Source organism: Fistularia commersonii, chromosome 18 (assembly GCF_037954325.1).
Source record: "Fistularia commersonii isolate RoL2024-O1a breed Wild chromosome 18, RoL_Fcom_v1.0, whole genome shotgun sequence".
NCBI classification, from domain to species: Eukaryota; Metazoa; Chordata; class Actinopteri; order Syngnathiformes; family Fistulariidae; genus Fistularia; species Fistularia commersonii.
In genome coordinates this window covers 9,011,071-9,023,213 of record NC_141301.1, presented here as the reverse complement: position 1 = coordinate 9,023,213, position 12,143 = coordinate 9,011,071, and the positions used below count along the sequence as shown (strand labels likewise).

The 12,143-nt window shown below is 41.3% G+C and overlaps 1 protein-coding gene across 1 annotated transcript; it reads left to right on the top strand.

Annotated features, from left to right (window-relative positions):
• Nucleotides 1–573: 573 nt before the first annotated feature.
• rps6kb1b (ribosomal protein S6 kinase B1b) lies at nucleotides 574–11,594 on the top strand. Its single transcript, XM_086164397.1, has 15 exons — nucleotides 574–752; nucleotides 1,636–1,679; nucleotides 1,777–1,897; nucleotides 1,983–2,051; nucleotides 4,699–4,846; nucleotides 5,071–5,128; nucleotides 5,226–5,326; nucleotides 5,921–6,011; nucleotides 6,100–6,190; nucleotides 6,316–6,423; nucleotides 6,509–6,571; nucleotides 6,967–7,044; nucleotides 7,232–7,339; nucleotides 9,170–9,282; nucleotides 10,320–11,594. The coding sequence occupies exons 1-15, from the start codon at nucleotides 684–686 to the stop codon at nucleotides 10,573–10,575; spliced, it is 1,518 nt and encodes a 505-aa protein (XP_086020523.1). The 5' UTR covers nucleotides 574–683; the 3' UTR covers nucleotides 10,576–11,594.
• Nucleotides 11,595–12,143: the final 549 nt, after the last annotated feature.

The window sequence follows — 12,143 nt, the reverse complement described above, 5'->3', positions numbered from 1 at the left end:
ATTTTTTTATTTTTGTCTGTATTGATGTTTTTATTTTTCAATGTTCATACATGAAACATCACAAAATATTTCCTTCAAACTCATTTGAAGTACGAAATCCAAGAAACATATATACATATATATGTTTTGTATTTATGTCTTAGATGTATACATATTTGAAATGATGTATTACATTAACGTTGTACTTTGAAACTGGAACGGGTAGGTCCACCTCGGGAACAAATAGCGGGGGATGTTGAAAAAGAGCAAAACTGTGCATGCTATGATCAAGTTACTACAGGCATTAAAATCTTAAAGTTGTTGAGCGAATGGGTGATATTATTGTTATGATACAAACAACAGTCAGTTTATGGCAGCGACTAATGTATATAATTGTTGATGATTGTAGTTCACGTGACATTCATGAACAAATGCTTCATTAATTTTATTCTAATTCATTTTGAGTCCAAGATCCTATCAGTGATATGTCGTATCTTGGTGGTTGATTAAAAAGTAATTCAATAAAAAAGAAAGGAAAGTGGCAATTAAAACAAACTCAGAGGTTACCGCCCCTTTGTTGAGCACAGCAGTGCGCATGCTCAGTGTAGTAGCCGGTTATGGCGGCGGTGTGTGTTTGTCCATGAGGTGGGGGACGCCTGCAATTCTTGCTGTCTGTGACAGAGCTACATGAGCAAAGCGCTACCATGGCAGGAGTGTTTGACATTGACTTGGACCAGCCGGAGGAAAATGTCTCCGACGATGAGAACGAGGAGGTACTTTTGCGGAAGCCGCCGAACGGAACTGCGAGACTTTGTCACAGCAGAAACTCTCATGCACTCTAGCTAGTTGCTAGTTGTTAGCCGAGTAGCCTGTCAGCCACCGCAGGCCCGTTCCTGCAGCCGGATCGCTCAGGCCCTATGAGGGAGGCTTAACACGATTAGCGCCGCTGTTAGCACGCTGACATAACAGAGCTGCAATTCCTTCTACTTATACATCTCTTCGGAATAGTTACCAATTGAACTCTCGCGTGGAAAGAGCTGTCAAGTTCGAAAGTGAACGCTGTCATGATCGAGTTGTGCAAGCAAAGCCTTACTTGGCCAAAGGGGCTGCAGTGATAAATGTTGCTCAGTGTGCAACAGTTTATTTTGGCAAGACTGTGACAGAGTGAACCTGTGTGGAGTTAATATCTACCCATAGTTTAAAACGTACCGACACATCACCAAGGTGCATTTCAACACTTGACAGAGAACGCACTGTACTTATAAAAGTGCAGGACACACATTTCATTATTACAGTGACTAATTCTGATCCACTGATCCAGTGCAATGCACCTTTCATGTCGTTGTTTATGTGGCATGAGTGGACAACTGTTGCATCCTGGAGGGTTCATGTGGTGTCACTGCCACTGTGTGGATTGCAAGTGAACAACCTTGTAAACAGGTGTAATCTATAGTACTGTTGTGTTTCCTGACCTGTTATTGTCATGCAGCCTGAATGTATGTGTATTCATTAAGGTCATGTGAAAAATTGAACAATTTCTCTGGATATTGGCCTTCCGGTGGTGTTCACGCCTCCGGTGTTATCGTCCCACTGGCGTGAAAATATGACAGGACTCTTTCTGATTAAAATTTGGGCATTTTTGCTTTTTCCTTTTAGACCCAAATCGGTGACATCATGGACCAGTGCAGTGGATTTGAGTTGTAAGCGCTGAATTTTCCAATCCTTACCGTGCGGTCTTGTGACCAAAATGGTCACAAAAGTATGTGCAAGTGTGACACATTGAATATGTCTCCGCAGCAATATGGATGACTGTGAGAAAATCGAGATATCTGAGGACAATGTCAATCAGGGGACGGAAAACATCAGACCAGAGTGCTTCGAGCTGCTGCGGGTTCTGGGGAAGGGTGGTTATGGAAAGGTATTTGTAACACCTACAGATCCAGAACAGTCTGGGTGAATACTATTCACAATTATAAAAACTACGTATTTCGCTCTCTTTGCAGGTTTTTCAAGTGAGAAAAGTTGTTGGAGCTGCTTCGGGCAAAATATTTGCAATGAAAGTTTTAAAAAAGGTAAGATACTTTTTTTTTTTTACTTTTGGACACATTAAAAGCAACTTTTCAGCGACTCTCAGTATAGATTATGTTCATATAATTGCATGCCTCATTATTACAAATAAACATTATGGTGCTTCTATCTGCCAATATTGTCCCTCCTTGAAGCTTGTGGTGGGGTAAGATTTCACTGCTAGTTGGTAGGTTGCCATTTGTGCTGCTTTTGCTGCCGCTTTGGCACTTAAAACCCTTCTCATATTCCTCTACCCATGACATTCTGCTCAGTATTCATGCTGCTTTTGCTCGATTGGCCAAAAGGTTTCACGGGACACACTGAAGAAATGCAGAATCCCGGCCAGTCATTTGCAGTTGTTAAGTTGCCGAGCACCAAGGAGTGACATGTAGGACTACTTGGAATCAAAATCGCTGCTTGAGAGCTAACATTTAGGACGCGTGTGTATAAATATCCACTGTAGAAGGTTTATCGAAGAAGTCCTACTTTCTTGAAATCCACATACATTGACGCTGAGCATTTAGCAAAACTGAACACAAACTGGCACTAGAGAGTAGCCCCTGCCTTTAACATGATTTAAGACCACCTAATAGGACAAATGCCATAGCGGGTCCCTGCAGGGAGATGAGAAATTTATTAAATTATTCAATTCAAAAATGATCTTTTGCTGAGATAAAATTTAAATGTCTTTTTATTTTTTCTAAAGGTATAATTCCATCTGTTTGGACAACTGAACCTCAAGTAGATTAATTGTATGTAGGTAGTGCATAACTAATTCATTATGTTACATCCAAAAAGTGTTTCTCTGTTCTCATATTCATATTCACTTCATTATTTATGATCAAAATATGAAAAAGTTGAATGAAATAATAACATTTCCTGAACATTAGCAAACTGAGAAAAGATAATTACAACACAATGGCACTAAACAATTATTAAAACAACATTGGTGTTTTTCCTTCTTCTGAAATATCTGTCCAGCTTGCACAAGCATTGATATCAAACTGATTCTCAAGCCTTTCAGGGTTTCCACTGATTCTGCCTAACCGGAGAAACGATTTTTCACTAATTTTGTGGTTCTTGAAACGTAAACATGTTGCGACAGGTGTTTTTCAAAACATAGTATTTGAAAGGGCTGACCTCTGTCATGAATCACATTGCCTTGAAACTGTAATATTAATTTTTGAACAAGGCTACTCAAAAGTGTTTATAAACCAAAAATAAACAGTTTAATTCATTTTACAGGGTTGCTATAATTATTAAATTGTGGAATACTCAAAAGAAATAATTCAGAGCAGTTGACCTCCTTTTTGCATTTCCAGAGAAGTTGATTTTAATATTGGAGTTTGATTTCTGACCTCTTTTACCAAATAGACTGGCATCCAAAAGAAAAAAACATCCTGAAAAATCTTCTCAAGAAAAAAGTGGGAACCCTATTTAGCTTGCTGCGGCCCTCTGGGCTAGAAGTTAGAAGTGAAGGGTCCTAGCGACACAAAGTCACCCAGAGTACTATTCTCATATAGGCTGTTTTTTTTCCCTTCTTGTTGTGGTTTCCTGTCTGGCCCACTTGTGGCATTTATCTTAAGAACTACTGGGGAAGGAAAAATCTGTAATGCCTTCTGTGTTATCAATTAGCTTAAAAAGGAACTTTGTAGTCCTTGTTTTGCGTTTATATAAAGGCTCATGAATGACTTCAGGGCTTCTTTGCAAATTTTCGTGGTCTAGAGAGGACCACGGGCCCATCCTGGGTTGTACCTTCACACATAACCCATTTAACTGACACGCTTGTCGCAGCTTCAGTCCGCTGGAGCCCTGATGACCCTGCACTCCCAGCCGAGCCAACACATTTGCTGACATGCAGCTCTTTAGTATACAGACAGCAGCAGCATAAATAGCAGCAGGAGCAACAGACAGAATGTGTTGAGATGAGCTGTAGAAAGACAAATGCAAAATAATTGCAAATATCCTGTAGTCATAATATAAATAGTATGAAGCACATCATAGTTTTGACTTTTTTTATTTAGATTTTTGTGGAAAACTGGGTAGTAAAAAGTATCAGGCAAGCATGCAGATTTATTTAGTCATTCTTCGAAACTCAATCTATCGTTCATGATTTTCCCATCAAACTTTCATCGACATAGATGTCTGTCACACCCTTTCTTGCCTCTTAGTTGCTTTGTTATTAGATGTCTGGTCCAAGCACTCACTTAGGCCCACAGCTTTATAATTTCTAATAATTAATCCTTTATTAATCCCCGTGGAGAAATTCGTTCTCTTCAAGTAACCCATCCTGGATGCACCTATGAGCAGTAAGCTGCCATTGACCACCGAGCAGTTAGGGGTCCAGTGTCTTGCTCAAAAGCACTTCAACCAACACTAGGAGGAGCTGGGAATCGAACCAGGAATGTTGGGTTCCAGAGATGATTGCTTTACTTCCTGTGCCATAAAAGTGGCCTCCCTGTCTGAGAATCGAACCCAGGTCTCCCACATGACAGGCGGACATACTTACCACTATACTAAAGTGCATCATCGCTAAGAGATAAAGTGTGCAAGGAATTTACATACTGGTTTCAGTGTCGTGAATTACAAGTTGGGTTCTTTTTTTGTTTTTCTTTCTTTTTTTTTTGTGGCTGTCTGTGTCGATGGCACCAGGCTATGATTGTGCGTAACGCCAAGGACACAGCCCACACCAAGGCGGAGAGGAACATCCTGGAGGAGGTGAAGCATCCTTTTATTGTGGATCTCATCTACGCCTTTCAGACAGGAGGGAAGCTGTACCTCATCCTGGAGTACCTGAGTGGTCAGTGAAAGAAGAACAAACACATTTTGGTCGATTTAATGCCAGCTAAGTCCCATGTGGAGTTTTGGTTCTGAGTAGTTGGTACCACAAGCACCTCTTTACAGTTAAGATTTCTTTTCTTTCTACACCTGTCTAATGTGAGGTTAGTTTTTTCGTTTTTGGAATAGTTTGGGACACGTGTGCATATCCCCACCCGCAGCTAGGTTAAACATTAATCTGTGCAGGAGGAGAACTGTTCATGCAGCTCGAGAGGGAAGGAATCTTCATGGAAGATACGGCCTGGTGAGCAAGCCAACAGCAGAAACCCACTTCCATGTTAGGACGCTGTCTAATTTTGTCTATGAGAGTGAGTGTATTCTTCACTGTTTTTGGTCCGCAGTTTCTACCTGGCTGAGATCTCCATGGCCCTGGGCCACCTGCACCAGAAGGGCATCATCTACAGAGACTTAAAGCCTGAGAACATCATGCTCAACAGCCAAGGTGGGTAGGCAAAGAAAATCACAAGAGTTGAAACAGTGTGTGTGTGTGTGTGTGTGTGTGTGTGTGTGTGTGTGTGTGTGTGTGTGTGTGTGTGTGTGTGTGTGTGTGTGTGTGTGTGTGTGTGTGTGTGTGTGTGTGTGTGTGTGTGTGTGTGTGTGTGTGTGTGTGTGTGTGTGTGTGTGAATGTTCCTATATATGTAAATATGGAGAGGTGTTATCCAATTGTCATATATATTGACTATTTTGCAAATAATGTAAATGGAAATGCCATTTAGTTGTCACTGTAGAGATGGATCATTAAAAGGTGTAACATCTTGGCTTTAGGTTTTCGCTCATTTTTGACACATTTTTAGCGAAAGTTTTGAGCTAATATACTTGTGTAAAGCACCAAAGTGCTAAATATACAAATCCGCAACAAAGAAGTGCATAGCATACCGAAATCAAAATTGGAGAAAGAAAAATAAAAAGCCTCTTACTATTGTGATGCTAAATTTTTTTCCCCTTATATCATCTTAGACTTATCCAATTTGTGATGGGACTTGGAATGTGACTACATCGGAGCCGATTATGTTTTGTCTGCTGTTTTCCTCCCAGGTCATGTCAAGTTAACAGATTTTGGACTCTGTAAAGAATCAATCCACGATGGGACGGTCACCCACACATTCTGCGGTACCATAGAATACATGTAAGACGCCGCCTTCACTGACCCGTGTTATTGCTCTCTGTCATTGATCACAAATAAATTGTGAGAAACGGGCCTTTGTTCGGTTCAGGGCTCCGGAGATCTTAATGAGAAGCGGGCACAACAGAGCGGTCGACTGGTGGAGTCTAGGCGCACTGATGTACGACATGCTCACGGGAGCGGTCAGTTCGACACAATTCATCAGAAGATCCATTCAATTCGGAAAGACAAATCCAAGGACCGCCGTAACGGAGTGATGGACTGCTCAAGTAACCCTTTATTTTCCCCCCTTTTTTTCTGGCCATAGCCCCCATTCACTGGTGAGAACCGAAAAAAGACCATTGACAAGATCTTGAAGTGCAAGCTCAGCCTCCCGCCCTACCTCACGCAAGAAGCAAGAGACCTCCTGAAAAGGGTATTGATTTTCGGCGCACGTCACTCACGTTTCCTGTTCAGTAAAAATAAGCGCACAATTGTATTCATGAGAAGTTTCTGTGCAGCTGCTGAAAAGAAATGCCTCATCGCGGTTGGGAGCAGGAGCAGGAGACGCAACGGAGGTGCAGGTAAGAACACAAGGGGCAAGAAAGACCCCTGAACTCTCCCAAAAAACACCCTTATACTACACACCTGAAAAATACTGTTAAAGGAGAAATAAAAGAGCTCCACCACTATTTGCCTTAGTTTTCCAGTTGCCTGTTTTTTTTTTGTTTTTTTTTTTTTTTTTTTTAATTTGCAAGCAAGTTGTTTCAAATAAATATTGACATGTCTCTGCTGACCGATCACTCACCAACTCCAAACGGGCCTTGCTGTTTGTTCAGGTCAAATGGTTGTCCCTCAAGGCAGCCAAAGCAGGAGAGCTTACCGCTTGCAGAGCCCATTTTTTGCGCAAATGGCAACGGTGCTTGAAAAAGGCCTCACACCACAGAACTGTATTTTATGGCACTGCTTGTATTTTTAGGCTCATTCCTTTTTTCGACACATCATCTGGGAGGATTTATTGGCCCGGAAAGTAGAGCCTCCATTTAAACCGTTCTTGGTGAGTATAGTGCCTATGAAGCTGCAGTTCAGAGTTTTTCCTCTCTTTTCCGTGTGTTTCCTTCTCTCACATTTACTTTTTGATTTAATATATAGAATTTTTTTCAGTAACTGAACTTGGATCCACTCCCATGTTCACCCCGTCGGCTTGTAGATCTGTTCCAATTGCCTCATTTCTCCATTTGCAGCAATCGGCCGAAGACGTGAGTCAGTTTGACTCGAAATTCACCAGTCAGACACCAGTTGACAGCCCAGATGACTCCACCCTGAGTGAGAGCGCCAATCAAGCCTTTCTGGTAGCGTGAACATTTTAGCGTGAACAAATTTATTTTAATTAGTAATTAATAATTTTTTATTATTTGATTATTAGGCTGGAAATTTTCACCAAGTAATAATGAAAGTATGTTCAACCTTTGAAAAATACACAAAATACATACACAAGGAAATTTCCTATTAAATATTGAGAAAACCTCAAATATTGATAAATATCAGCCAAAATGTTTGAAATCATGTAAAACAACCAATGAATTATCTATGTATAAAAATAATTTACCTAAAATGTTAGTGTTTAATTAACAAAATTTTTCACAAAATACAAGAGAAGTGTATTTGTAAGTGCATACGTTTAGATACAGCTTGATGGATCCGACACTGGGGAAATTTAAGTGTTGCAGCAGCCAAAGATATGGTGCAGGAGACAGGGTAGGTATGTACTGTAGTACAATGGCCAAACAAGCAACAATATTTACAAGAACAATTACAAGATTATTTACAACAGGGATTTACCCACATAATTTGCATAGAATAATAATAAAATCACAGTACAATAATAAAAATATTGCACATAGTAGCACTTTGGGTATGTTCTCAGTCATCCAGGTCATGGTGAATATTTGTCAAAATCTTATCATGGTAACTAGACCTGAATTTCTTTACTTGAAGACATTTCACCCCTCGTCCATGGGGCTTCTTCAAGGGGCTTCTTCAGTTCATAGCACTTTCGGTGTAAAAGTCTCGCATTGAAGGGGCCTTAGGCCCAGGTACTCCAGTGTTCTGCGTGGGACTGATATCTATCCAAGGGGCAGAGGGATGTTGGGCTCTGTCCCTTTCCTCAATGGAGTCTAGTGAGCTGCCCAGTTAAGTCTCTTCTTGTTTCTTGAGGAAACTGTGTCTCTGTTGGCACCAAAGAGCACTACAGAAGCAATATTTGCTGCGTGAATGTTGATCAAGAAGTACAGTAAAGGTCAGAAGAGATATAGAAAAGCATACGACAGAGCGCAGAGAAAGGAACTCTGGTACTGTATGAGGAAGACTGGAATGGCAGAGAAGCATATTAGACTGGTGCAGGACATGTATGTGAGTCGGAAGACAGTGGTGACATATTCTGTAGGTGTGACAGAGGAGTTCAAAGTGGAGGTGGGAGTGCATCAGGGATCAGCTCTGGGGCCCTCTTGTTTGATGTGGTGATGCAAAGCCTGACAGATGAGGTTAAGCAGGAATTTTCCTCGATTACAATGTTGGAGGATGACATCATGATCTGTAGGGTGAGCCAGCAGCAGGGAGAAGGAAATTTCAAGTAGTGGAGGTATACCATAGCATGATTGGAGTACATGTGTGGGAATGAGAGGGACTCAAGACTTTATTTTCTTCATCTCGAATCCACAAATAATTGTTCCAGTAAGTCAAAGGTCTAATTTCTAAGATATGTCTAACAAGAAGACAACATCACTCTCTGTGTATGAATTTTAATCAATTTTCAAATTGGCAAACATTTTCCTGACCCTTTTGTTCCCTATTAGACATTTCCTTTCAAATTATAAGACAATGATACATTGTTTTTCCTTTTTCTTTTTTTTTTTTTTTAGAAAATAAAGGCATAATTCAAATTTTTTGGGAGGAATAGTTCCACACATGTAAAGGATTAAAAAGTAGATTTTAACTTAAGTTTACTTTGCAGTGACTTGACTTTTTCCTTATAATGATCTGTCAATCCTACAGAAATGTTCCCTGCAGTTTTGGAAATAATGCCTAGATGTATATGACTACAGATTTCAAGATTTGTATTATGAAATTTTTATCGCATCACACTATGTGTACGCTAAAATCACTTCTCTATGCTTTTTCAGGGCTTCACATACGTCGCCCCATCAGTCCTGGAGAATATCAAAGAGAAGTTCTCGTTCGAGCCAAAGATTCGCTCCCCTCGACGGATCGTCGACAGCCCGAGAACGCCGCTCAGGTTCGGGGGAGAAACCATTGTCTTATGTGACCAACTGGTGAAAAATATATAGGGGAATACCGTCTTTTTGGGCGAAATGTGGCCCATTTACCTGAGATCCCTGTAGCAAGACAGGGCAAATTTCCTCATGTCTGCACAAATGTCAAACAATGCTTGAGGGTGAAGTCACTTGTGGCCTCGTCAAAGCAACAAATACTCAAGATCGATGTATATGTCATGAACAGCAACGTCCTGAATGGATTTGCGTTGGCCACCGTGGACCAAGGCTTCTATTACAACGGGCAGGGGGGTTGACAACTTTGCTTTGCTTTCTGGGGTCCACCTGACGTGACAGAAAATGTTTTCATATCAGAAATAATAATAATAATTATAATACAAACAATAATACATTTCATTTAAGACGCCTTTCTTGACACTGAGCAACATTGTACAGACAGACTGACATATATGTGTATGTCTGTGTATATATATATATACATATATATATATATACATACATATACACACACACACATATCTATATATATATATATGTGTGTGTGTGTGTGTGTGTGTGTGTATACGCAGACACACACACACACACACGTATATATGTATATGTGTGTGTGCGTGTTTGTTTATACACCCACAGAGATACAGAAAAGACAGATGTAAACAAAACAATAGAGGTTAGAAAAAAAATGGAGTCTCGGTTTTTTCTGTGTTGTTGCTGTCTTTGTGTAAATTGTTACCCCCCCCAGCAAAGCCCCCCTCCTTGCGACATTCCTGCTATCTCGGCCCACTTTTTCCGATCACTAACACCAAACCACTACATTTCCAAAAAATTTAGAACAATCGCAAGACTAGTAAATTCCCCCTCACAACATCCCTGCTTCACCTCTCTACGCCTGGTGTTTTTATTTATTTTTTTATCCACTCCCATCATGTGCTTATGGTTTAGGCCGAAAATTTAAATAGAAGGACTGACTTTAGAAATGCCAGGTGTCATGTGTGTGTGTGTGTGAGACATTTCACCTTGTTTTATTTTCCACCCACAGCCCAGTCAAGTTCTCAGGGGGCGACTGCTGGTCCCGCAGCACCCTCCTCCCCAGCGGAGGACCCAGTATCCTCCATCCTCCTCAGGACCAGGCTATGGAGCTGTCCACCCCAGAACAGATGGACATGACGACGAGCTCGGAGGCCTCGGCCCCTCTCCCCATTCGCCAGCCTGCCGGGGTCAACCTGGCCCAGATGAAGCAGCAGGCTTACCCTGTCGTGGCCAAACGGCCCGAGCATCTACGTATGAACCTATGACCCGCCGTCTCATTCAGAGTTTATTTCTGGACTTTTTTTTTTTTTCCCTTTTGTTGATATTTTTTTAAGAAACTAAGCAAAAAGGTATGGATGCTAGAGACAATGAATATCCAAACTTGCACATCCACTTCCTCAACCTCTACTTTCACAGCCTTGTGAGTTTGGGACTTCGCAGTTTCGCCGCGGTTCAGTATTACCGTCTATACACCCACCCGTAAAATCCATACGCAATCCTTTGCCGAGCTGGACTGGAACTGAGTCTTTTTTTTTTTCTTTCATTTTTTTCTGGAGAGGCTGAACAGAATTTCCCAGGCGACAGGGTTTATCGCACCGTATGCAAAAGCGTTTTACCCCAAAGCCCTGTTAACGACCGCCAAGTAGTGATGCAGTCGCAAATCAGACAATCCAAGTTGCACAATTTCACTCGAAGTGTAACTGGGCACCTGAAGTGACCCAGATCCCATTTTTCAAACTCCCCCCCGGGTCTCCTATTCTTTTCAGCCCCTTCCCCGCTCATGGTCTTTTGCGTAGCGTCAGAGGGGCGGCTGAGGATTTCACAAATGGATACCTTCCAAATCCCGCATGCAAGCCACAGCGGGAAAACTGCATCGAAAACGGCTCCAGGTTTTTGGCAGCAGATTCGCATTGAATCAACAAGTGTCTTTCAAGACACTATTTTTTCCCCTAGGGTTCGTATGGAGCTCAAGTGGCGCATGTGGATTTATTTACTCAGAATGTGTTAAAATGATACAAAGTGTTCTATTTTTTTTGCCGTTGAGTGCATCGACCTACACATTGGTTAGTTCACAACACTGAGATTTGAAAGAGGAAGTGCCACACAGAGAGACAAAGGTAAAGATGCTGCCGGGTGAGTCTGACTGACTCAAGAAAAGTCCCATCATCTAGAACTTTCAACAGATTTCCCTCAGTCGGCAGATTGCAGCCAGTTGGAAATAAAAGAACAAGTGCACACCATGTCTACAGTGAAAATTGAATTAAAGACTCTTGTAACCATTGGCTTAATGAAGGGGTTGTGTGGTAAATATTGAGCTACCACTTGCACAAAAATGAGTGGAATTCTTCTTGGAAAGAGAGCGTGCTCACCTCACCGAATGCAACCAGGCCGACTTACCAATGAGGTTTTAGTTCTTAACCTCTTTGACAATGTCAACTACGCGTAATCGCTCATCACTCGGGATGTTAACGATAGACTGAATCGGACCAGGGACATAAAAATGCAGATAAGGGTCATGTAGAAATCAAATTTGGACCTCAGAACAATTTGGACTTCACTAGCACTTCTTGGACAACAAATGCTTCTCAGCAGTGAATGAAAAGATCACGAATTACGATTAAAGAAAAAACAGCCAATTGATTGTGAGGAGAAATCAGATTCTCGTATTAGTAACTAACATTTTCCAAAAAAAAGGAAAAAAAAAAAAACACTGATTGCGCGAAACATGAATGAGCTCTAATTACAAAAAAAGGGGACTTTTTACGTTGTTTCGGCTTGTTGTGATGGACTTATAGAATGACTTGTTTGATGAGGAATCCATCCTGCGCCTCAG

Bases quoted from the DNA above. Each gene is read 5' to 3' on its own strand.
- rps6kb1b (XM_086164397.1), top strand. From the start codon at position 684: ATGGCAGGAGTGTTTGACATTGACTTGGACCAGCCGGAGGAAAATGTC. The intron at 6,191-6,315 runs GTCAGTTCGACA...TTCTGGCCATAG, and splicing joins ACGACATGCTCACGGGAGCG to CCCCCATTCACTGGTGAGAA. The intron at 7,340-9,169 runs GTAGCGTGAACA...ATGCTTTTTCAG, and splicing joins GCGCCAATCAAGCCTTTCTG to GGCTTCACATACGTCGCCCC.